The sequence below is a fragment of the Thermobia domestica genome, unplaced genomic scaffold, assembly GCF_964235325.1.
Source record: "Thermobia domestica unplaced genomic scaffold, izTheDome1.hap1.1 HAP1_SCAFFOLD_318, whole genome shotgun sequence".
Taxonomy (NCBI): Eukaryota; Metazoa; Arthropoda; class Insecta; order Zygentoma; family Lepismatidae; genus Thermobia; species Thermobia domestica.
The window spans coordinates 89415-114927 of record NW_027656032.1 but is presented as its reverse complement, the minus strand read 5'-3'; the positions used below and the strand labels follow the sequence as shown (position 1 = coordinate 114927).

The following is a 25513-nucleotide window of genomic DNA, read 5'->3' as shown; positions in this document are numbered from 1 at the left end:
GGTATCTTCAAACAGATAAAAGATAATCGAGAAGTGGAACAAGAGCTCACTAAACAATATTATTTTACATCAGATAACGTTATCACAATTCATTTATCTGCTTTCGATTTCCAGCCATTTAGAAAATAGACATTTATTTTCGTGTTTCTAAGTGGCTGCAAACGGAAAGCTACTAGGAGACTCGTGATAACGGTAACTCGTGCAAAATAATATTGCCTAGGACGCTCTTGTTCCACATTTCGATTATCATTTATCTATTTGAAGACATCACATAATTACTGTAAAATTAGCGGCATTTTAATTTCGCAGTGATAAAGCCTCTTAATATCTTCAGAATCAGAATACACAAGCTACACCTTCACTCAGTCTCTTGAAGAGTTGAATACTGCATTTAACAGTTCTCAGTCAGCATCAAATACTCATTTCCAACTGATATGCTTACAATCCTTACTCCCATATCTGTCATTAAACGGAAATGTCTCAGATTCTTTTATTCGTCTTCTTCTTCTTCTTCTTCTTTTTTTTTTACAAACTCTCTTGTTCTGATCCTCTTCTGACTGACTCTGTGCACTCAGACTCTACACAAGATTCTTTCCAGCGATGTGGACAATTCCCAAGACACTTATGTTCCTCCAACCCAATAAACTACCTCCTGATACCTCTTCTTCTCAACCAATCCAGTTAGCTTTTTTTTTTTTTTTTTTTTTTTTTTTTTTTTGTAGCAATATATTTGAACTTATTCTCTTCAAATGATTCCATACTATCCATATTTACGAGATCAACACTTCTATCAACTCTAAACAACCAGGTTCTGAACATGCAAATTCTATCCAAATCATCTTGTTATGATTCTCGTAACTAATTACTATTAATCCCTTTTTGTCTCGTTTATTTGATAAAAGTGTGGCTTTCGTTCAAGAGCTTATCCGGCCTAAGTTTCCAGTTCTATCTGTCCACATAGTGTAGGCCTATTTATTTTGTTGTCAACCGTTTGACTTACATTGCCATTACTGGTCAGTTACCGTATCTTAGCAAATATTTGGTGTTCACCAAAGATTCGCCAATATATCACCATTGTAATGCCTTCTTTTCGTTCTCGATTTTTCCCCCAATTACCTACAAATATCAATCTTTACTCGTTCTTGGCAAATCTATATAGCAGATTAATCTATCACTCTCAGGAGCAATTAATGCTTTCACTACTTCTCCCACAAGATAAATCTCATAATAAGGCCACAGACTAGAATAAATACAGATGAGCAACTTTCTATATGCACTATTGAAATCAGTTTGGATCGTCTGCACAGCGAAAGAACCAATCAATCTCTCGGTGGGCGGGATCAGTGTCGTCATGTGTGGATGTCGCTGCCATCGGTCTTGGAACGTGACGTCATGGGTTGTCATAGTAACCGGCAGATTGTTTTCGTCTGTTTCGTATCTCAGTGTTAGATGTAGTGCAGAAAGATCAGCTAAGCTAATGTTAACTTTTCTTGTACTGTCTCTGGACCGGAGGTTCCTTTCCAACTTTTTATTTTTATATTAACAGATTTTTCTTTCTTTGAAAGAGTTCACATTGAAAATATCTAAGTTCCAGCAGTTCAACAGAAAAAAGCTGTTCCCCAAATGCTACTAAAGGACCGAAAGAGTAATAGTTATTTCGAAATTTCCACGTAGGTGACGTCAGATCGACTGGTTAGTTCCATCGTCGCGTGTTAGAGGCGCTACTGTCGCCAAGTTTCCAGTTTTTCGCTGAGTTTACGGTCTGTATATTCTAGTCTGTGAATAAGGCGTAGAACTAATTTTCAACGACTGAGGTTGATTTTATCTTTCCGTGGTTTACAGTTTTACGATTTTACGATTTTGTTGTATAGTGATAAATAAAATTAAAAATAAATAAATGTGTAAACAATAAATTTATTTTATATAAATTTACAAGTAAATTACTAGCGGAAAATTTGTAATATTTATCTCCTTCAAAAGAAGAAGAGATAAAAATATATATTACGGCCAGTTGCACAATGTCCGCTTAAGAGCTTAAGCTCAGCTTACGGTAAATTTTACGTTGCACAATGTTGTCTTTATGCAAAGCGGAGCTAAAAAAAATCGCTTAAATCTAGGCGGCAGATGAACTACCGCTCAACTTCTTAAGCGGGATTTTCTTGCACATTCGATGCTTCGTTGTTTGGAAAATTCTACTTGAATGCTGGGTAGGGTTAGAGATGTCGCCTTACTTATACTGTTGAAAGTTTTGAAAGAAAGAAAAATACGATTAGACACCAGGGGTCTTGTGCAGAGTCGTTTTGACGTACGATTAGCGTCATACGAAAGACCTGACCACTGCAGGAGACATTTGTTAGTCGAGCTCTTTAGTATGGCACTAATCGTGTGTTAGAACGACTCTGCATAAGGCCCCAGGAGTTAAGCGAACATCGCGCAATTAGCCGATAGCAGTTCTACTTCAGACTGAGAAAAGTTTGCAGTTCTTTTCCTATTTTCAGTATCCATACTCATCCAAGATCTCTTGCTAACAATTCACTTCCACAGCACAGGAACATCAATCAGAAACCATTCTCTGAACCAATCATAGGGCACAAGCGTTGAAAAAAGAAAATCGAAATGTCAAAAGTTTCGTTGAAATATTGCCAGATCCATAGGAACTCCTGCTTAACAAAGCCACACTTGAAAACTGCTTTTGCTGCAGACTACGGCTTAATTCTGCCGCTCCGTAAAGGTTCGGCTTCGCTCAACCTGGAGTTAAGCGAACATTGTGCAACCGGCCGTGAGTGTTAATATATGTATTATTACATCTAACACGTACTTAGCAGTGAAATATTGGAATCGAATCCCCCCAGAAAATTTACTGCATAATGACTTAATTATTATGTACTTTAATAAATGCCATTTTTTTCTGAGAAAAATCAACCTCACTTCTCCGAGGATTTTTTTTCTGGTTTCAACTATATGAGTAGTTTCAAGCACATAAATGCAGCTATTTCTTAATCTTAACAAATACACATTACAAATTACTTATAGTTTTGCCACACCTCTGAAGTGTTCAGGTTTGAAATTCATTCTATATTAGCTATCAAACTAAATCTGCATGTTTAAATATTAAATTATCTATAATATTCCATTTGTACCCTTCTATGCTATACTTAGTTGTTCTTAGTTATTTCCAAGAATTATATTTTTATTGTAACAAGAGACTATATGTAAATTCTTTTCATTGTTATGCATGGTTTGACAGAGGTGGAGATAAAACCTATTAATTTCGATGGAAACAAAATGTACAATGAGTTGTCTTGAAATTTATAACAAGAATACTTTAAAAAGAATAACTATAACTGTTGTAAATTATGAGGTATGTTTTAGCAACGAGAAAGCAGATGGACCAAACTTGATCAAAAGTGTCTCGCTATGCCAGTCAGGCAAAATAAATAAATGCAATCGAACGAGTGTTTAGTGTAGTATTTGATGATAAACACAGAATGTCAAAAGAACTTGTGATGGCTGAAATTTGTGTTCAGATAAACTTGAAAATAGTATGTCAATTGCTTCACACAAAAGGTTCTGTAAATAGGACTCTTTTTCAGCAGCAACGAGCTTAAAAGTATATGGATAATAAGGTAGGCATCTTACAATAATTAGTGTTTTGTGATATTTTAATTTAGTTTGGAACAGTATGTTTAGCTAGAAGTAATGATAGTGTAAGTAGTGATGTTAATGTTAGCATGTAGTAATGGGTTAAGTGTTAAAATAGCGAGCTCCGCTGATGACTTGAAACATACGAAGTATCAAAAGTCCTGTTCTTACCCTATTCTAGGCATACAGGGTTATACAAGAAGAATGATGCAAAACGATGCAGTGTTACTTATATTGTCTGAAACGACGTACAAAAGCAACATTGGTCGGAAAGAAGAATGGTAGTTGGTACGTTCTGCTGACAATTACAAGTTCTGAATATGTGCATGGCAGACGTCCAACATAATAATTAAGTTCTTGCCAGACTCGTTCCAATCTAAACGTATCCTTGGTTATGTGTTGCATTGTGCTTCAAATACAACGTATCCGTAAAAATACCATCATACTTTAGAGTGGTATTATGTCGCTTTAAATAATCGTATTTAAATGAAATTGATCACATTTGAAAGAAAAACTCAATTTTTTTTTTTACTGTGCCTCATAGACATTGAATGTGGGCCCCACGAGTGGCGATGCAGACATCAAGATGATATTCCCATTCATGCTACACACGCTCCAACATATCTGATGAAATGGACTGGATACTGGATACTGCAGCACTGATACGAACTTGCACTTCTTGCAGGTTTTGAGGCAATGGGGGTACATATACACAATCATGATGTGTAGAGGCCTGATGCTGAAACCTTCGCATGAAAGCACGCTGAGCCTGCACCAGACTTTATATGCTGTAATATTCCAAAACACAACAACTTCGTTCTTGTGAGGTTGCCACAACTCCTTAAAACTTATTCTTGAATAACAACACAATACAATGAAAGGAAATAAATTTACGTTAGCACATTACGGCATAACAGAACAAAAACATAAAAGCTTCCCAAGTGACCTCCAGCAGAAACAGCAAGTACCTGCGAAATATCCAACAATGAACCCATGTCGACTAATCACAAAGTAAACATGAGTGAATTTACTTTTTCTGTGTTTGATCTCGTCCATTATTATTGATATTGTTGTCCATTGTTGACATGCACAAAAAAATATTTAAGTTTTTTCTTTCAAATGTGACCAATTTCATTTAAATACGATTATCCAAAGTGACGTAATGCCAGTATTCAAAGTGGTATGATAGTATTTTTTATGGACATCCTGTATATTGCATCAAATCTTCCAGGTCCTGTGGCAATAGGGAAACGTATACAGAATCTTTGGCACATTCAGGTCTACTAACTCGGGTTGTCAATTTTCTTGGAACCCTTTCAAATGCAGTATGGATCTGATCCACTGTCTCCATCGATTTCTGGTCAGAGTTTTCCACGGAGCATAAATATCATGTGAATTCAAATTTTTACTCCCAGCGTGAAATGCAGTTCCTATGCAGTGCTTGTTTCTCGAATTTTATACAAAAATGTGTTTGTGTTGTTACGACAGACTCTGTACGTTCAAATTCCTTCACACAATACACACGCTATACCTTTGTACTCGCAATTTGCATTGTGCACAATTAGAACAGTTTACACAACATTTGGAGCTTCTAGTGCCTTTTATGCAAACTACAAAAGCAGGCTATAATACTTACAACATTCCTTTCTTCTTTCCAACCAATTTTACTTTTGTATGTCGTTTCAGTACGGAATAAATAATGGTGCAGCATTCTTTTTTGAGTAACCCTGTACTTCACTTCGTATTGCTAGTCAAGGTTTCAGGATTATTATTTGGAAATAACTGTTTAACTATCTCCCTTACCGCTGGTTAATACTTTATTAGTTTTAGAGTATGTAACAGTATAATGATAAAACTGAAAAATGTATGGAAGTTTTATTCTCTTTAATGATTCCAAAATAACTATTGTTTATCTTATTAGATGGACTCGTGAACTTTCTGTTAAATTTCTCTGCGTGGTCTAACTTAAAGAAGATTTGTCACCCAGAAGTTGGAGAAGATACTCTTGCGCCAGTGCACGGGCTTCGTTTCATTAGTATGCTATGGATTTTGTTAGGACATACTTGCTCTGTGTCATATAAATTTGCAGGTAAGACATTCAGAAAGTATACATTATTCTTTGGAATAATTACATAGGTTGCTATTTTGCTAGTTAACTTAAATAGAAATAATAAATTAAATAAATGTTCCTTTCTGTTACATTATTTTCTTTAATATCAAGGATGTAAATTGGTACACATATTGGGGAAACGGTGTAGACCAGTTTATCACTGCCACCAAATTTTAGAACAGGATCTACTGCAAGCTAATTCTAACTTACTAATAGCATCTTGCAGTGAACGTGCATTATATTAAATAATTAAAAATAAATAAACTTAAGTCAAAATGGAACTTCGCTTGTTGTTACTATAATGCAACTTGCCAAATAAAATAATAATAAAATCCTAATATACGATCTACGACTCATATATAAAAATATAATGCAATGCATTCTCTTTGTCCCGACATGTAGTGGTGAGTCTAAGTTTTTTAATCTTTTGCCAAAAGGTCTGAGTAAGATAAAAAGCTTCCTTGAATTTTAATTTCTTGAGATCCCAGTGCAGCTTTGTACACCAATCTCAATCATGGCTTCTATCCCGAAAACTTCATTATCTGAATTTTAGCTATTAGTTTTTCAACTTCGCGTTTATTACGACTTTTCACCAAGATTTCGAAGATTATAACATACAAATTTTAGCAAATTTCACCTAAACCCAAATGGCACAAGTACATTTAGTTACACTTAAAATCACATAAATCATATATTAGGCAGCATATATCAGAAAAACAGTAAGCTTATGAGCTTTGTTCGTTAGTACTTTTAATCAATACATAAAAAATTACAATATATATATACATGTAACACCATCACCAAGAAGTTTCTCACAGATAAAACATTTTTTAGCTGACATCTTGAACATAGATAATCTAATAGACCTGATTACTTATCCTTAGTCACACCTGCAATGAATGAAAAATATATTAATTTATATTTTATACGTATAAGAAAGATCATTAAAACAAAACAGTATCAGAAAATTTTCGTTAAGGTTCTGCTATAAAGCGATGCTGAAAGAAAAATGCGTAATTTGCCACGCCTAGAACATCTAAACGGTGCATCCTAGAGAAAAATGAAGAGAACATTTCTTGTAGAGAATTTAATGTAGATTATTTTTGTAGTAACATGTTTTGCTTTAAAATGCTTTCCATACGAGATATTTACAAAAAAAACTAATTTTTGGCGCCATTTTTCCAAGATGGCGGCCAAATCCGGGGTGGTAGAGTGGTGCAAAATTAGTATGTTGTTACGGACACTTATATAAAGAAAATACAATTTGTTTCAGCTTTCCATCATTTTTTTTTTCCTTATTTGACCCTAAATTATCCTTTATTGACTGGCCTAACAGTGCATATGGGCCAAGAAAGGCGAATGACGGCACCATTTGCTGCCGTTGTTTTTGACAAATGCGTACGCGTAATACAGCATTGTAAAATGAGTCCCGTAGACATCGATCAACATCATGTTCGGATAAGCTCCTAAGGAACACCGTGGAAATAGACCATTGGAAATGTATTCCTACCATTGCTGATGAGTTAGACATACACCATATCAATATCTTGTTCGGCTGCTCCGTGCAATTGGGAAGGTGAAAAAAGTTGGAGTTATGGGTACCACATAAGTGACCTGAGCTAACAAAAATAGCCGTCTGTGGGTGTGTAGTTCTTTGGATGTAAGACATAGCCGAGAAAATTTCCTGCATCGGATTGTCCCTTTGATGAAAATTGATCTGATACGACATTCCTAAATGGCCTGGATAGTGGTTGGATCTTGAGCAAAATCAAGGACGGTTTCAGAAACCTCTAGAAGATGTTGTTGCTGATATGGTGATCTATGATAGTCTTGACCCATCATGTATTTCTCCGTCAAGACGAAACCATTAAGTGCGAATCATTACAGTGCTTAACTCCGGAAAATGCATCGCAAACTTGTCTGCAAGCGTCCAGCAATGATCAACAAACATAGTGTTCTCATGTTGCACTAAATTGCTTTCTCATATGTCACGGAAGAAACAATGAAGGCTCTCTACAAGTCCCAGTATGAAAGCATTCCTCACTTGCCGTATTCTCTCGATATTTATCCCACTGATTACCACCTCTTACAGGATCTCGATCGCTTCTTCAGAGGGAAGACCTCTCAAATGATCGGTTAGTACAACTTGTGATTGTCTCAAATTTCTTTCGACAACTCCAAAATCCAATCGTTGGCTAATCGATGGTAAAAGAGTGTGGTTGCAGACAGCGATTAGTTTTATTAACCAGTTATTGTAATTTTCATTTTCATTGTATTTGGTCTAGGAATTAATTCGTGCGGGTGGACAAGAGATGGCGCAACGAACGGAGCGTCCCACAGTTCCGTGTATCCACATATGTGTTGCAAACCCCTGTCATCGCGTATCGTTCGTAGTATAGGGCAGTGGATTAAAGCGTCAACAACACCAGTTTGTAGTTAAGTGAACATGGCGCAATTTGTGCCTGATAAAGTGTTTTTGCGGGGTGTCCTGCTGCATTACTTTAACATGCAGAAAAGTGCGACTGAAAGTCATCGTATTTTGGTGGAAGTGTATGGTGACCATGCTCTAGCTGAGCGAACGTGTCAGAAGTGGTTTGCACGGTTTAGAAGTGGTGATTTCGGCTTGGCAGACCAAGAGCGAGCTGGACAGCCAAAAAAATTTCAAGACGAAGAATTGACAGCATTGCTCGAGCAGGATTCGTGTCAAACGCAGGAACAACTTGCAGCAGCATTAGGCGTTGATCAAACAACAGTCTCCAAACGCTTGAAAGCCATGGGAATGATTCAAAAGATGTCACATTGGGTTCCACATGAATTGAAAGACAGAGACGTTGAAAGACGAAAAAACATTTGCGAATTGCTGCTTCAACGACAGAGCAGAAAGGGGTTTCTGCATCGAATTATTACGGGTGATGAGAAGTGGATCCATTACGAGAACCCTAAACGAAAAAAGGCCTGGGTGAAACCAGGTGAACCAGGTCCATCACAACCAAAACGAGATATTCACTGTGCAAAGGTTATGCTGTGCATATGGTGGGATATGAAAGGTGTGGTGTACTATGAGCTGCTGCAACCGGGTGAAACTATGAATGGAGAACGTTATCGACGACAATTAATGCGTTTGAAGCAAGCTCTGGCCAGAACACGACCAGAATGGGAGAACAGACATGATAAACTTATTGTTCAACATGATAACGCTCGCCCACATGTCGCAAAACTGGTCAAAACCTATTTAGAAAATGTCGGATGGGAAGTTTTACTCCACCCGCCGTATTCACCAGACGTTGCTCCTTCGGACTACTACTTGTTCGATTGCATGAACAACGATTTGATTGGACAGCGGTTTACTTCTTCAGAAGATATCGAAACATGGGTCTCTGACTGGATCGCTTCCAAGGATGAGGACTTCTTTCGCCACGTAATCCGTACATTGCCTGACAGATGGGCGAAAGTGGTGGCTAGCGATGGACAATATTTTTCTTAAGGTATTTATGTATTTTGTGTTTGTACTACAGCTTCAATGTGTGCGTACCAACCGCACGAATTAATTCCTAGACCAAATAGCTATTGGAAATAACGCACTTGAGGCGAACATTTCATTCGTACCAATCCAATGGAAATTATGTCAAAGTATTTTTGATTACGAGCAGTGTTCTATCTACACAAATTATTTTAAATGGTAAAGTCAGATATATGAAGAATTTCCACTCTTATTGTTTTAAAATCCGCAGAGCAGTATACACTAACATAGTAATATACTACTACTAAACAATATATAAACAATTAATTTACTCTTCCTATCTATTTACTAATTCTACGTAAACATCTTCCCTTTCGATTTACTTGATCTACACATTGAAATTAATAACTTACTTAATTGTAGAGGGAGAAAATTACGAGAATATCGAAAAAATCATAGATACAGAGAAAAAGGTTGCTTGGGTAATTTTAATGAGTGATGCGAATACTTTTGGAGCTGAGGATGGGGTAGGAAATTATATAGCCTATTAATTAAGTATGCTTTAGGGTAATACAAAATGGCTGAAGAGAAAGATCGATGATGTTTTGCCGATTCAACTTGTTGATGATAGGAACCATGTACAGATGAAACTAACCATGGACGTATCTATTCCATCAACAGAGATACCAAATGATCAAAATTGTATAATGATACATTATAATTTTTCGATCACTTTAAGGAACGTGAATACTTCCTCTGAAGCCGATATTTTCTAAATTCACCATATTAGCTAAATTACAACACAAAAACATGAGACACAAAAAATTACTTAATGAAACATTAAGATGCATACGTTTACATGTACATTTTAGATAAGACTGAAGCCTCACTAGTAAGACTTATTATTATAATGCAGGAAATTAGATCAGATTCAGGCAGACACACCATAGACATTATATAGATGTAATTTATTCTCGCAATTTTTCTTATTTCATTTGAGAAGGGTTATACCCTTGTGATTGCCCCATTGCTCTATAATGATAATAGCTTCTTTCTCTAGTACAGCTTATCACTACTTTCTGGATTGTTTAGCTTGTAGGGTGACACGGGTACATGTAGTTATAAACCATATAAACGATATATACTGATTTGCACGTGCATTGCATCTTTTTCGTTATAGTGAATAACTATCAATCTGAAAGCAAATATTTAAAAAATATACTGAAAAAAATTCAGAAATGTCATATAACTGATGCTGAAAATTAATCTGTTTCAGAAAACAAAATGTTCAAGTCTGAGTTGGATAAGAATGTGTTATTTCAAACTATAATGAGCGCACCATACGCCGTTGATACTTTCTTCTACATTAGGTAAGTTACTTTAACCTTTTTTCAATGTACTCTCTCTGGCTAGCAGCACAAATATACCACTCACTAGTACAAAGAAGATTTTATCGGTATTTTATTAGCTACATGAGGTAAGTAAAATATAAAATATGGAAGCAAAATAGACAGATTTTCTACTTTAAGAATGTTTTTTTCTTTTCTTTTTTTTTTTTTTTAATTCCTAGGTACTATGTTTTACATCCTTTTCACATAATAATAAACTTCCAACATTTAAGAGTTATAGACGATCAGGTTTTTTTTTTTTAATGGTCATTAGTGGTAACACTAATTATGGTCATTAGTATGGTCATTAGTGAGCTAAACCTGTTAGTTTGTTTCAAAATTATGTAGAGGTTACTTGGTAGTATTGTACAACTGCGTTTCCGAAATCGTTGAATAGTTTTTATAAGCCAGTTTGATAACTATTACATATATCTATGCAGTAGATTTCCTTCTGGAGTCTTATGTTCATCCAGAAGTCTTTATTTAATATTACCAATATCATATCTTCTGTTTAATACGTTTTTGAATTATAATTATTTTCTCATACTTTTAACTTAGATATATTTATTCTATATCTATATATTTATTTTTAAATTCTATACTTGCAAATAATAGAACAATACATAGCTGTGCACACATGAGATTGTATTTGCTATTATATTAAATAATAGACTGTTGTTTATACTAAAATTGAAGTTACTGGTACGCCGAACACGAACCGCATTACTGCTTGCTATAACTGTAGAAAAAATAAAAAGCAGCTATGATGAAGCAGGTTTCACAATCTGTACGAAATGACCATGCCTTAACTTCGGTACAATTTAAGTGCAAGGCACCAATCATGCCATGCAGTGCTCCGATATGATTGAAATCTTGCGCACACAGACAAGATTGACATCTCAATCAATTCATCACTCTCAAGATTCCATCAACCACTTGCTCCCACAACAAGCAAAAGAACACAAACTAGTCTCATAATCTTAACATTGGTCGTTCGACGTGTAAGATCGTCTGATGAGAATATTGAGAGAAGTATCCACGCTTTTACCTGCAACAAACTTGCATGAAAATGGATGACAGAATCTAGGAATGCTGAACGAAACTAAACACCTCGTTTGACTTAGAAAATATGTATTAATGAATATTTACAGAAGTTACGAAGGGAACATTTTATAGGAAAACTTGAATTAACTGAGCTACTTAATTTGATGAGAGTTCTGTAACACTATTGGTCTTTTCTCACTTCACTCGTTGAATTGGTCACTAAATTTATATCTTGATGTTAGAACTCAGAGAGCACCACTAACCTTTTTCACAAAATTCACTTAATTAACATGTATCAATGATACAGAGATATTCTTAATCTGACACCAATTGAACAGGATGTTCCTATTGCTTCCACTGGTTGCAAGTTACATCATAGAAGAAGATATACTTGTGCTAGTGCTGCCTTTATATAGGTGCTGGAAAACATGAGTTATAGTGTTGCCAGTTCCCTGCAGGAAAAAGTCTGGTACCGTCTTCAACTAAAATTTTAACGTAGTAGCCTACAAATTCAGTTTCTGAGCATGTGAATAAAAGTGTTTAATATGAAAAAGTAGTTAACACCATGATATACATCATTGGGTGACAACATTTCTTGAAAGACTTATTGTATGTGACTTTTAGATAAAGAAAAATTATATCTTTAGTAAATTTTCTATTTAAAAATTCTAGATTTTTGTGGATTTTACAAGTCTAAAAGTTTAAAAATATACTTTCAAATTATAGAAAATACACTTTAGTTTTACCGTTGCTTAAGAATCTGATCTATTTTATGCATATTTCTTTTTTTTTTTTAACATATTTTCTTCCTTACCAATTGCAGTGGTTTATTGGTATCGTTTCTTTACTTCCGCAAAACTTCGAAGATTGATATGAATGAAGCAACACGAACAACTGGAGTAACTTCTCAAGTTATTCAATATCTAGGCATGATATGGTATAGATATTTCAGGTAAGTCGCATTTATATTAATCCATACTTACATGTAACGATGATAGAAGGTATTTTATAAACATTTCAGTTGTCAGCATATATACACAAAAGGTAAGTAAAAGATTAGCTAATAGCGTAAGTATCATAATGTCGATTTAAGAATATAAATCTTGTTTTATCTGAGGCAATTGTTTTCCGAAACAACTTTACTTAGCATACAGAAAGGAATGTATAACTTCAACGATATTAAGGTAACTTGTACGGAGCGTCATAAACATCACCAATACCTAGAATGACGTAATACTCTGTTGATAATTGAAAATGTTATACTCAGGTAGAATTGGCTAAATTTCATTAGTTAAGCTTAGACCCAGAGAAATGATGGCATGTTGAACTATAGCAAACTAATATTGTTTTTAGTAAGTTTTCTCGGGCTATCAGTGAGGTGAAGGTATTGACATGCGACGTTTTGAATGCAGATATCACATTCATCTTAAGAGATTGTTGTTGTTCTGTGCCTATTACAATACGAGTACATAAAATAGGCAGCTATACAATCTTGGATACGTATCATTGATTCGGCAAATGATTGAGTGACACTTTATGATACGTTCTTATACTTCCAGGGTACAATAAGACCTTTAGGGGATCATTATTTGCTCTAGTTTACATATTCAAGAAAAAATTAAGAACAATCTGCTCTCATATAGACCCCTTTACAAAAAGAATGCTATGTTGTTTCTTACCAAGATGATCAGACATTATAACTTCATCTATCTTGACTCTGGAACTAATACTTAAATAATTAAAACTTCTCTGACCAAAGTATATACATATCTATTAAAATTGAAATAAGTCGTAACAGTTTCAATAACTTATCGTTATCTTCATCAGACGTTAATTGGCAGAAATATCTTCATAACCAGGGCCCGGATTTTGTTGACCTAAAATTTTCTAAAAAGTGACCTATAAAATGACACTAAAATTCCTGTAGAATGACCCTAAAATTCACAAAAATTGACCTTAAAACTCGTGTTTTTTAAAAACGTTTATTTCGTTAAACATTGACATTTAAAAAAACATCTGTTGGATTTTAATTAACGTTTCTCACTGATATTCAAAAAGTTTTGTTCCAGTTAGTTGCAGTCCATTGATCATGTGTGTCCATTGATCAGTCCATTGTACGGCATTGTACGTACTGAATGCGTCAATTCACTCCCGAGATGAAACTAGGAAGCACTCTTAAACAATAGAAGTTCGCAAGTGTAGACTTCATGAAAATAATAGATGAGATAGTCTTTGTACGCCTTCTAATCCATTTTTAGTTATTCAGGTGACCACATCCTTTGTGGTCAACAACCCAAAACTATCTGTTTGGCCACCTACCAACCCTCACCTTTCGTCAACCCACTACAGCTGTTTTCATTAGCTTGTTAAGAATGCAGTTTTTTCACCCCAATAGTCAGGAAGCATGAAAAGAGATTATTTAACTTAGTCTTTTTCGCATCCATAAACAGTGTTCATTTTAAGATTTCCTTATGTAGAAGAAAAGAATAAAAAGGCCATAAGTGACCTAAAAATGACCTTAAAATAGTGAAAAATGACCTGAAACTTCAAAACGGTAAAAAGTGACCAAAAGTTGACCCTAAAAAAATATAATTTTAGAACCTAGAGTTGATGGATAACGTTCTTATTTGAATTTGCCTTGTCCTATGCGTAACAGAAAAAAGTTGACTTGTCAACAAAATCCGGGCCCTGTTCATAACATTAAATAACGCTATATACAAACATATTAAAAAACAGAACATTATATAGATTGGGAAGAAATCTAAGATCTAGAAGAAGAAAATAGAACAATAATAAGAAAATGAACAGAATTAAGAGAGAAAGAAGTGAAAGATTAATGAACTGGACAAATGGACTTCAAATACATGAATTATGGGATAGATTGTTAGAACGAATGGAAGGTTAAAAATCACGAATATGAAAAATTATTAAGAAGTTATTATAAGAAATTATTATTATAAGAAATTATAAGAAATTATTATAAGAAGCAATAAAAATAAAGTTATATGATCTAACATTGAATTGAGAGGAAACTTCAAAATTAACTGATGTTTGGAATAATTTAATATAATAATAATAATAATAATAATAATAATAATAATAATAATAATAATAATAATAATAATAATAATAATAATAATAACAACAAAAGAGAAAAATGAAAATAATAATGATTATAAAAAAGCAGCTATACTAAAAATTTAAAATGAAACAATAAATTATAATAATACCTGATTGTTATATACTAATACCTTAAAATTATCAAGTAAACAATTAAAATTATACAACAATATTAATTTAATGTTATGAAGATATTTCTGCCAGTTAACGTCTGATGAAGATAAAGTTAAGTTATTGAAACTGTTATGATTTACTTTAATTTTGATAAATGAGTATATACTCTGGTCAGAAAAGTATTAATTATTTGTGTACAAATATTACTTTAAGATGTAGATGTTTTAGTCAATATATTTCCCACTTTTGAAAGTTCATTGTCTCTCCAAATTGTTGATACATTTAAGTGAAAAGATATGATTCTCAAGAGTATCCTGAGCTTCTATATTATATTAATTGAAGCTTATATTAGTTTATATGAATAGCTTGAAAGCGTACTTAGAACAGGAGAATATATTACACCCAGTAACAAGAATATTGATCTTGTAAACTGAAAATATTATTAGAAATTACTACAAACTGTTGAGCACTTTAAGCAAAATGACAGGTTTAAAATAATTTATTAGTCCAGGATGTTCTGTATTCGAGCCAATACGTTTTGATTCAGAATGTGATTATTTCCAAAACGCTTTATTTCATACTTAGGGTTTGGATTTCAATACTCCAGTTCACATGATATACAAAGAGTTAAAACAAATGCACGACGTCTTTATCTTTGTGTATCATTGAATTCACACCTTTAAAGGAATTGGTGTGATGTAAAATCGATGCTTTCCTCCATGTATAATATCTCAATTCTCAACTTTCTATAGTTCAAGTGGATTTTAGATCTTGGACCCAGTTGAAAAATATTCCTTGTTTATAACCACATCATTGACCCAGATCATTACAATTTCTACTTCTCTCTTTTATATATATAAGTTTGGGCAGAGGCTAGCATCCTTTAGAAGACTGCAACCTCTTTTAGGCATGAGATTTAAGGGATAGGGGAAGCATAATAATGTTGAGCTATGCTTTTTTTTTTTTTTTTTTTTTTTTACGTATTTATTAATTTTCCTTAATCTAGGACACTATGATCGTTGTGACCATAATAATTGAAAATGAAGAGTTTAAGTATCCAGTTAACATAAGGAATCAATTTTCACATATGTAAACATACACATATAAGCAGGGGTAAAAATGGATCTGAAAAGGTAGAGAGACGGTAGGTAGCAACATGACGTTACACTGTTCCCCCTGCTTATCTTTGCCCATTGTAATTTTTTTAGAAACTTGGGGGACGCCGTACATACTTTTGCAAGTAAGGGACGGAATACTCACGCATTCCCCCGCACTTTTACCCCTGCATATAAGGTATATGTATGTAGACAATATACACATGTTAGCAAAGACAATAGAAAGATGAAAGTAATGAAAAGAAAAAAATAGTTATAAAATGTTTACTTTTGTACGAATACGCACACATAGAAGCTGACATATAGAATTACATTTAGACGTTTGATACCTGGTGCCCTTACCATGCAGTTATGCCATGTTTACTTATGTTTAACATAGAACGGGTTGTACGCGAGAGATGTAGTTATAGCAAAAACTAACTTTGCTTAAAAATTTAGACATTGATAATTTGTACACTAGTATTTATGAATATTTTGTTTATGGTGAAATAAAAGAATAGAAGTTTGGAGAAATTATTTTAATGTGTGTAATTTTATGTTCATTTGTGTTTGTTGAAACTTCCAAAATACTGACTCATGACTACGCATTCACAAATATGAAACAAGTACATACTTTAGATTTATGATGTAAAATATGGAAGTTTAATATATGATACACTCTTGCGTTTCTTTAATGGTAAGATTGGCTCTAAAATTTTTTTGATAGGATTTTTTGAGATTTTCATTGCAACTACTCTTGACTTAGAAAGGCGAAGTAGTTTTGTTTTTTTTGACTTGAGCTAAGGTCATGGATTTTTTGTCCTTGTGGTGAAATTGTAAGCACGTGTACATACGAACTTTTATAGGTACTTTTTTCATCATATTTGTTAATGCAAGAAGTTACACGATGATTTCAGGACTTCATGATGAAAGATAAATGACTTCAGTATTTGGAAATAATTTTAAAAACAGAATTACATAGTAGTTTTTTTTTTTTTAACAAATAAAGAGTTTATAAGTTAATCACAGTTTAGTTTTTAAATGTTTAGAGTTTTCTTTAACTGTTTTCTGTAAGTCATTTGGAGAGTAATGAAGAGTAATGAATTAAAAATACAATCACGGACAAAAGTTAAATAATTAAACTAAACAGTGTTCGTGGCAAAATCTAAAGATGGAAATATTTAGTCTTAAGTAAACAAATACTGTATATAATTGTAGAGTGTAAACTAATTATCCTTAAATGTACGACTACCAAATTGAACTTCTTACTTGCCCAAAAGTATTTGAGAGATGCAAAATACACCAGTTTTCAAGTATTCTATTTTCTTTTTCTCTTCTTTTCTTTAACAATTTCCATAATGTGTCTAGGTGTTTTCAATTTCCATAATGTGTCTAGGTGTTTTTTTCTTTTTTACTTTTAAGCGATGATATAAAGAAAGAAAGTATAGTGATCGCCAAAATAATCTAATCCAAGATTTCAGCAAATTTGAACGTTTCATGGGTCCCGAAATGCCGAAAAAGTTATTTTTGGATGTGTGTTCGTTCGTACATACACTCACTTAGAGGCCACGTTACAACGTATTCAGACAAACTTTTAAAGTTAAGAATTGTATACGATTCTTCAGAAGGAAGCAGTTTGAATCTTCTTCCTAGTCCCCAAACTAAGGGCAGTTTACTAGAGAGTGAAACTGTTAATAAAGAATCCCGAAATCGGCTCTAACGAGTTTGTTTATATGTCATAAATGAATATTTCGTTAACAACTCTATAATATAATATAAATCATTTATGTAGGAAAAATACAAAGGGGTTGTTCACTCTGAAAACTGAATATTTCTTTGGAAGATTCTTTTCTCTAGAAATAACTGCGGCGATCTTGTCTTTGTTGTATAAATAAATATCTTATTAGTAATATGACGTAAGTTATTTCGCGCAAAGATTTTACGAAGTGTGGTTATTATCCTGGAGTGATTTTTTTCGGACAATTTTCTCAAATACACGACAGTTGATTTTGTTCGTATTCTTTAACTAAATGTCTCTTTAAAAACCATACCATATGGCATAAAATATTTCTCATAAGAAATCCACAAGAGTAGTTTACTCTTGAGGTGAGTGCTTTCCGGTCAGTTTTCTAATTTAGAAGAAAAAACAGGCGATTTTGCTCATATTTCATAAATGAATATTTAATTAAAAACTCTGGGTAATATGACACAAGAAATTTCTCATGATAAAATTCACAAGGGATGAGTTTTCTTCCAACGAAATTTTCTCAAACACCTTTCATTTTGAAATACAAAATTTGTGTTTGTATTTTATAAATAAATGTGTCAGAAAATACACAATTGCCGTATAAAATTATTTGATTTAAGCAGTTGAAGCAAGAAATTTTAGTGCAATGGCACGTACCTTTTATTTATTGCTTATTATATCAAGCTTTAATAATATTATTTATCTACTCAAAATTGACTTTAAAAAATTACATCAAACTGTACACCTACTTAAAATGTATTTTTCTTAAATGTCTGTTTTTTTTTTCAGGTTGACACCTCCATTCTTATTTGTTTTGGGAATAGCCGAATTGTGTTACAAGTGGTTCCATACATATGCAGTGATTGAACCATGGACAACAGATCACATTAACTGTCCGAAATATTGGTGGAGAAATGCCCTCTACATTCACACATTGTTTGCTGAGAAAGACATGGTAATCTTTCTATTATTATTATTATTATTATTATTATTATTATTATTATTATTATTATTATTATTATTATTATTATTATTATTATTAAGTATTTTGCCTGTTGGCAAATCTTGGGACTATTGAGGTTTTTTTATGTTTGGGCCTGGAAAGTTTCTTCCATGCGTCTCAATCTTCAGCTTCCTCTTTTACCTTCCAATATTTCCTTCTATTTTCCAAATCATCGACAGTTGTCTTCTTCTTCCTGTTCCTCGCTTTCCTTCTATCTTTCCTTCTATATGAAGAAGGCAATTTCTTCGCAAGCTGTGTCCAATCCAATTAGTCTTCCTGCGAAAGATGATGGCTAAAAGCGTCCTCTTCTCCCCTATCTGTTTTAAAATATCTTCGTTTGTTACTATCTCTCTATCTCTATTTTATCTTTTCCATCTTCCTCCAACACCATACTTCGAAGCTCTCTAAATATTTCTTCTCCAACTTAAGTAGTGTCCAATCATTGAACCATACAGTCCAATATTCCAAATATAGCACTTGACCAACTTCTTCTTTAGCCCAATATTAAGCCTGCCAGTTAAGAGAGATTTTTTCTTGTTGAATGCTTCTTTGGCTGTAGCAATTCTTCATCTGATCTCTTTTGTGCAGTAAGCATCTCTCGTCAAAATACTACCCAGATACTTGAAACTATCGACCTCTTCAAGTTCTCTTTATTCTTCTCTGACCCGTAAGGGCACATTTCCACGAGGTATTCTGATGAATTTCGATTTTTCAATGTTGATTTCCATTCCATATAGTTTCCCAGTGTCAACTATTTTGTCGATCATAGCCTGTAGTCCTTCTTTGGTTCTAGCTATAATAACTTATCATCTGCCTACTTGATCTTGTTAATGATCTGCTCTCCGAAACCTCCAATTGCTATTAAAGCTTAATTCATTAGACATTAACTGTAAATATTGAATAGTTGGGACATTGACTGATTCCTTTTCTAATCTCCACACGATTAATTTCTCCTTCATTCAAGCGCAACTTCACTCTTGTCCATTGTACAGGTTGGAAAGAGCCATCGATCTCTCCAATTGACACAAATTTCTTTAAGTAATCTTTTTCTTCCTTGAAACTATTTTTTTTTTTTTTTTTTTTTACTTTTACTACATTTTAATGGTGTGACGGTGTTCGAATACCTACGTCACCTTCGTTTCTTAGTGAATTGATTTATATGGGTAATTGCTTTATCTGTTTTCTTTGAAATAAATTGGAATTTTAACCGCTTGACTACGGCCCGGTTGCTGATTTGCTTTGCACTATTTGTTACTTAATGTTCTTCGCTTAGCATTGTCGTGAGGTTCTGCACTCTATCTACAGGGCTGGAATTCAAGGGGTTAATGGTTTGTTTTTACTGGTTTCTTTTTCAAAATCTGTCTAAATGTTCCTTTCTTCGTGGAAATTATATTTCGTTCTACAATATTATAATACTTAAAAAAACAAACTGAATTTAAGTAATTTTAAATTTATATATAATTCGAATTCATTTTGGAAAAGGAAAGGACATTTAACTAGGCTTAAAGAAAAACAATCAGTGAAATCGTATAATTGAAAATTTAGTTCACTTCAAAGAAAAGAAAAAAAGTAAAATCCCCTGTATAAATGAGCTAAAAATAAGGATGGCATAACTAACTAACTAACTAACTAACTAACTCTATGGCCTATGGAACCCGGAGGTTCAATGCCGCGTTCACAAAAGATCTCCACTGACTTCTATCCTTAGCTAGCTGCATCCAGTTTCTACGTTGTATTCCAATCTCTGCGAGATCCATCTTAATATTGTCCTCCCATCTGCGCCTAGGTCTTCCTAATGGTCGTTTTCCGATTGGTCTTCCAGTCAAGACTTTGAAAGCATTTCTTCTTTCTTCCATTCTAACTACATGACCTGCCCACCTAAGCCTCCTAGACTTGACGACCCTAACAATGTTGGGTAAACCATATATATTATGTAGTTTCTCGTTATGAAGTTTCCACCATTCCCCATTCAAGTTCCTCTTGGGTCCGAATATTCGTCTCAGGATCTTGTTCTCAAATACTTTCAGTCTATTTCTTCCCTCAGAGTAAGCGACCATGTTTCGCAACCATACAGAACAACAGGCATGATTATAGTTTTGTATATTTTAAGCTTCAAATTCCTCGACAGAATTCGCGACGACAAGAGATTTTGATTTGAATAGTAACACGAATTCCCTGCTTTTAGTCGACATTTAATTTCTTCATGAATATGATTTTCCTCTGTTAATATTGATCCTAGATATTTGAAATTATCCACTTTATCAAAAGTATTATTTAATATTTTAACGCATCCATAATTTGCTGTATTACGGTCCCGACGCACTTCCATGTATTTAGTGTAAGGATGGCATACGTTAATAAATTATGATAAAATATTTGCTTATCCTATTCATTTGGAATTTCAAATAGCCGAGAAACAAGGCAATAAATTAGTACTTGTCTCAAGAACTGCCTAAAGCGGTAGCAACATCTACAATGTATTATATAGAACAAAGTGATTAATTTCTTTAAAATATTGTCAATGTTTCCGAATACCAAAATACTTTACTTTACCCGTGAATATTCTACCTATCTTGTATTTCAGAAAAAATTCAAAATTGTAATTACTTATATCAATTTTGCCCATATTATCAATTTGTCTTTCAATTCGTACACTTTTACTTCACACAACTTTGATCTACATATCCTAAATAACAATTGGATACATTCTTTTTTTACAAAACATTTCTGACATAAGTTTCTAATTTACATGATAACTATTACATTATTTTTTAAGATTAACTGATCCTTTAAACTATTCGGAGATTTTTTCTCTTGAAAGTACTGTGTTTCAGATGCAGAATAACATTTGATCAACGATAGCGTGTAAATTGGCACTGTTTAGGAATGTTTCTTGTTACCATCTGGGTTTGGTATAAAAACTCAATAGTCACGACTTTATCTTCTAAAAGATTAGATATAATAACCAAGATAATCATAGTTTTGTAGGGAAACATACATGCAGGGATGAAAATAACCACTCGCTCACTCGGCCGGGGTGAGTGGTTCTTCGGTGCGGGCGAGTATTTAATATCATACCGAAGGTAAGTAAATGGTTTCTATTGTGGGATGTAGGCTAGTAGCTTTTTTCTTGGGCGAGGAAAATTTTGTTGCTTGTTTGCATTCCTGCATACATGGATTTTGTTGGGGCTAAACCCTGCTTATATATATGATAAAAATATTTTAAAAGCAAAATGAATCAGAATAATATCAAATTAACTGGTAGAGGGTAAAAATATCCTAAAAGCAAAATTAAGTAGAATATATTGTAGATTTAGAAAGCAAAAATGGTAATCAATATTTTAATTTTATCGAAATCTTTATGTTTATTTCACGCACATGGATTTCTTAGGTTTTTTTTTTTTTTTTTTTTTTTTTATCCGATTATTAAATTGTCCAGACAAGCTGGGAAAGAATAGCGTTTTATCTACATATGCAAATTATGTTGTTTGTTTCTGTGTCACGTAAAACTGTGTATATAACAAACTGTGGGAACTTCTTAGAAGAACGTATTTCTCTCAAACTGACATTTTTCTGCATACGTCGAGATTTTGGATTTGAGATATCACAGATAGTACTTTTTCACGTTTCAGCACTATCTCTTCCCATGGTATATAAACTGAGAACTTCCTAGTTTCATTCAATTCACTATCTAGTATAGTCGCCCGTAACTAACTAGCAGACCCATACCTTACTTATTTCAGCGATAAATAGCCGAGTCCGTAACGCTGTCTCTGAACTCAACCTATCCTATGAAAAGTAACACTCAATTACCATGTATCCTCATTCTAAGTCCCACTGAATAAGTAGTGAATCCAATGGACTTCACGTCTAATCTCATTCATCGATCTACAAGGATAAGCCATTTCCAGATTTATAAGAGGGAAACCATCTATCTACATTATCAAACAAATTACTGCACTACATTAAACACTCTAGATTTCCTAAATGTTCAATGAAGGACTATTGAACATACTTCTCTGTCAAGTAATTCATTTCTGCAAAAAGACTATGATTAATAATACGTCGAAAGCAAACTCAACCAGTAGAGGGTGAAAATATCCCAAGCGGATCGAAACTTATTGTCATGAAGTTGTGGCTGTCTGTTCTATGGTAGATTGCCAATTTTCGAAAATGTGTGAACAGCCAGATAACACGTATTGAATTGTAAAGAAACTACATCATGAAGTAATAAAAACAAGGTAAATACCAAAAAAAGATAGTTGAAATCAAAGCGCTCCGATTGTAAGATTCTAATCGAGGTTTCTATTAAGTTTTGTTAGACGAACTCATCATCAACGACTTTTCTGGTACGGCTCTGTTATAAAATTAGGTAGCTGATATTTAACACTCGAGGAGTCGAAAATGTAGTAAGATCAAAGGATAAGTTCTGCTCTCCAACCACTTAAATGTCTTCACGTGACATTTTTCAGTATTTCCCATCCAAATTATTGGATTATAAAAAGCAAAATTCAATATCAGACTTTTTTTTTTTTTTTTTTTTTTTTTTTTTTTTTTTTTTTTTTTTTACAAGGGCAGGTGATTATATTAATGGAAGAAGGAAACAACCGATTTAAACTTATTTTTACACATCACATCCTCTGCAGGTGCGAATTCAATAACACACAAAGAATAAAGAAGTGCATGACTGAACCGGGACTCGAACCCGGGATCTTCGGAGTAACGTGCCGATGCGTTAACCAATCCGCTTCCCAATCCGCTCCCAGATCAACCATACTCTCTCCCACTCGTCGTATCTCCCACTCTCACTTTGCCATTGAATTATCATCTCAGAAGAACAGATTATAACCAGTAAATTCTCGTATGAAGCCTGGATGATAACGAATAGCCATTTCGAATCAGGGGTGATTTAAAGGCTAGCATTAATTAAATGTTATGCTGCATCTGAATCACAGAACATTTTACTGAAGAAAGGAAAGTAACTCAAAATATTTTGAGGAATTATCTGTGAGTAGTATAATCTTTATATCTTAGAAAGTAATATAACATTATTATTAAAGAAAAGAAACAAAATTGCAGTAAAGAAAAAGTTTTAATTCAAATCTTTCACTCTATCAAACTTTATGTGTACAAGTACTGTATGTTGTTCAATGATTCATCAAATATGTGTAGAGCTTAGAAAGTTGAAAGGAAGGAACGGTCCGAACTTTTCAACCCTTTCCCTGTGAGCGGAGCACTGAAATTTTGTTTTGTTGTTTCTTATGTAACTTATTTTTCTTGGTCTAATCATAAACCATGAGTAAAATTCCATAGATATTAGCTAGCAGACGCCTAAAACAGAACCTATGGCTTAATAAGAAATACTATACATACGAATGCATAGAATTTGGAAGCCCATGGGAAAGACTTTTGGATAAACAGAAAAATGGTTATTATTATTGGGATATTAAGTTGTGAATTACGGTCGGCGAATGATTACTGAAGGTTTAGTGCCATGAAATTTAACTGATAGAAGAAACATCATGACACTAAACTTCTGGTAGTTATCCACCAACCATAATTCACACTTAATATCCTAACAAATGTAAACCAGTTATCTTAGGAAGTTGAGTAACAACGATTTTGATTCAGTTGTTTTCATCCTTAACACGAAACACAAGAGGAATATAAACAGAAAGCTAACTTGTGTAGCGTACTCAAAACGAGAGACTAACTTGTGCAACGTACTCAACATTTCCGTCAAAGCAGCAACGTACTCAAACAAGCATCGTTCTATTATTCAAATTGTAACATGTATCAACAGTGTTGCCGTTCTGTTTTTACTATGTTACTAATTCATTTTGAAATAAAATTTTACTGTTTCACGGCAGGGAGTTTAACATGCTGATTAAAAAGAGAAAAATATACCATCTCATATATAGCAGACATTTGAAGGGCTCCACCAAATAACGCTGTATGGCACATTTTAAAATGTGCTGTGTTATCAGTGGAATCAAATGCTGTACGCAACATGACAGATATATATTGAAAGGCTTATTTCACGATTCTCCAAGTGATGGCACTAGTATAAAGACAAACTGGTTCCTGAGCGAAACAATGCTGTAGTACAGGAACATACCACGGTTTTTTTTTTTTTTCGTTTTTCTCGAAATCACTAAATTGTGCTAAACAGCGTTATTCGGTGAAATTTTTTATTTAAAGACAGGTTATTGTATAATACATACCGAACAAAAGTCCTTTTTGCTTAGAAATAAGTTCAAGGTTAAGAAAAAGAAGTTTCGGTACTTCTAAACTAATGATCCGTCGGATTCCAGTAATATATATTCAGTCTTGCTTTTAAAAAATATATATTCAGTCTTGCCACGTACCTCTCTTTGAAAACCCTATATTCTTATCCATGGATAGAATTAAGACAAACATATATGAATCTTTATATCGCACATAATTTTCACGGAGATGTTTACAATGAAATAAATAATGCTTTCGATATGGTATTCGTATTTATTTTATTCGAAATGACGTTTTAAGGTCAACTGGTTATCTTTGTCATCAGAATTGCATTAATTTAGAAAATTGTTATATAATTGTTGTGTTGGTTAAGAAAATGAAGAAAAAAATAGTAAATAAAACGTTTAATATTATAAATTTGAATTAAACTGAGAATTGTAACAATATCTTATTATTACATATTGAATATCATAAACAATTATACAACAATTCTTTAAATTAGGGCAACCTTGACGATAAAGGCAGTCAATTGCCTTTGAAACATTATTTCGAATACAATGAAA

The 25513-nt window shown here is 33.4% G+C and overlaps 1 protein-coding gene across 1 annotated transcript in view; it reads left to right on the top strand.

Moving 5' to 3' along the window:
- The window catches only part of LOC145676737 (nose resistant to fluoxetine protein 6-like), a 118012-nt gene that overhangs the window by 61982 nt on the left and 30517 nt on the right, over positions 1-25513 (top strand). Inside the window, exons 6-9 of the mRNA XM_081747549.1 lie at positions 5564-5731; positions 10489-10582; positions 12468-12596; positions 18509-18674. Of these exons, the coding sequence (XP_081603675.1) occupies positions 5564-5731; positions 10489-10582; positions 12468-12596; positions 18509-18674 (557 nt within the window). The remainder of the gene's footprint in view (positions 1-5563; positions 5732-10488; positions 10583-12467; positions 12597-18508; positions 18675-25513) is intronic.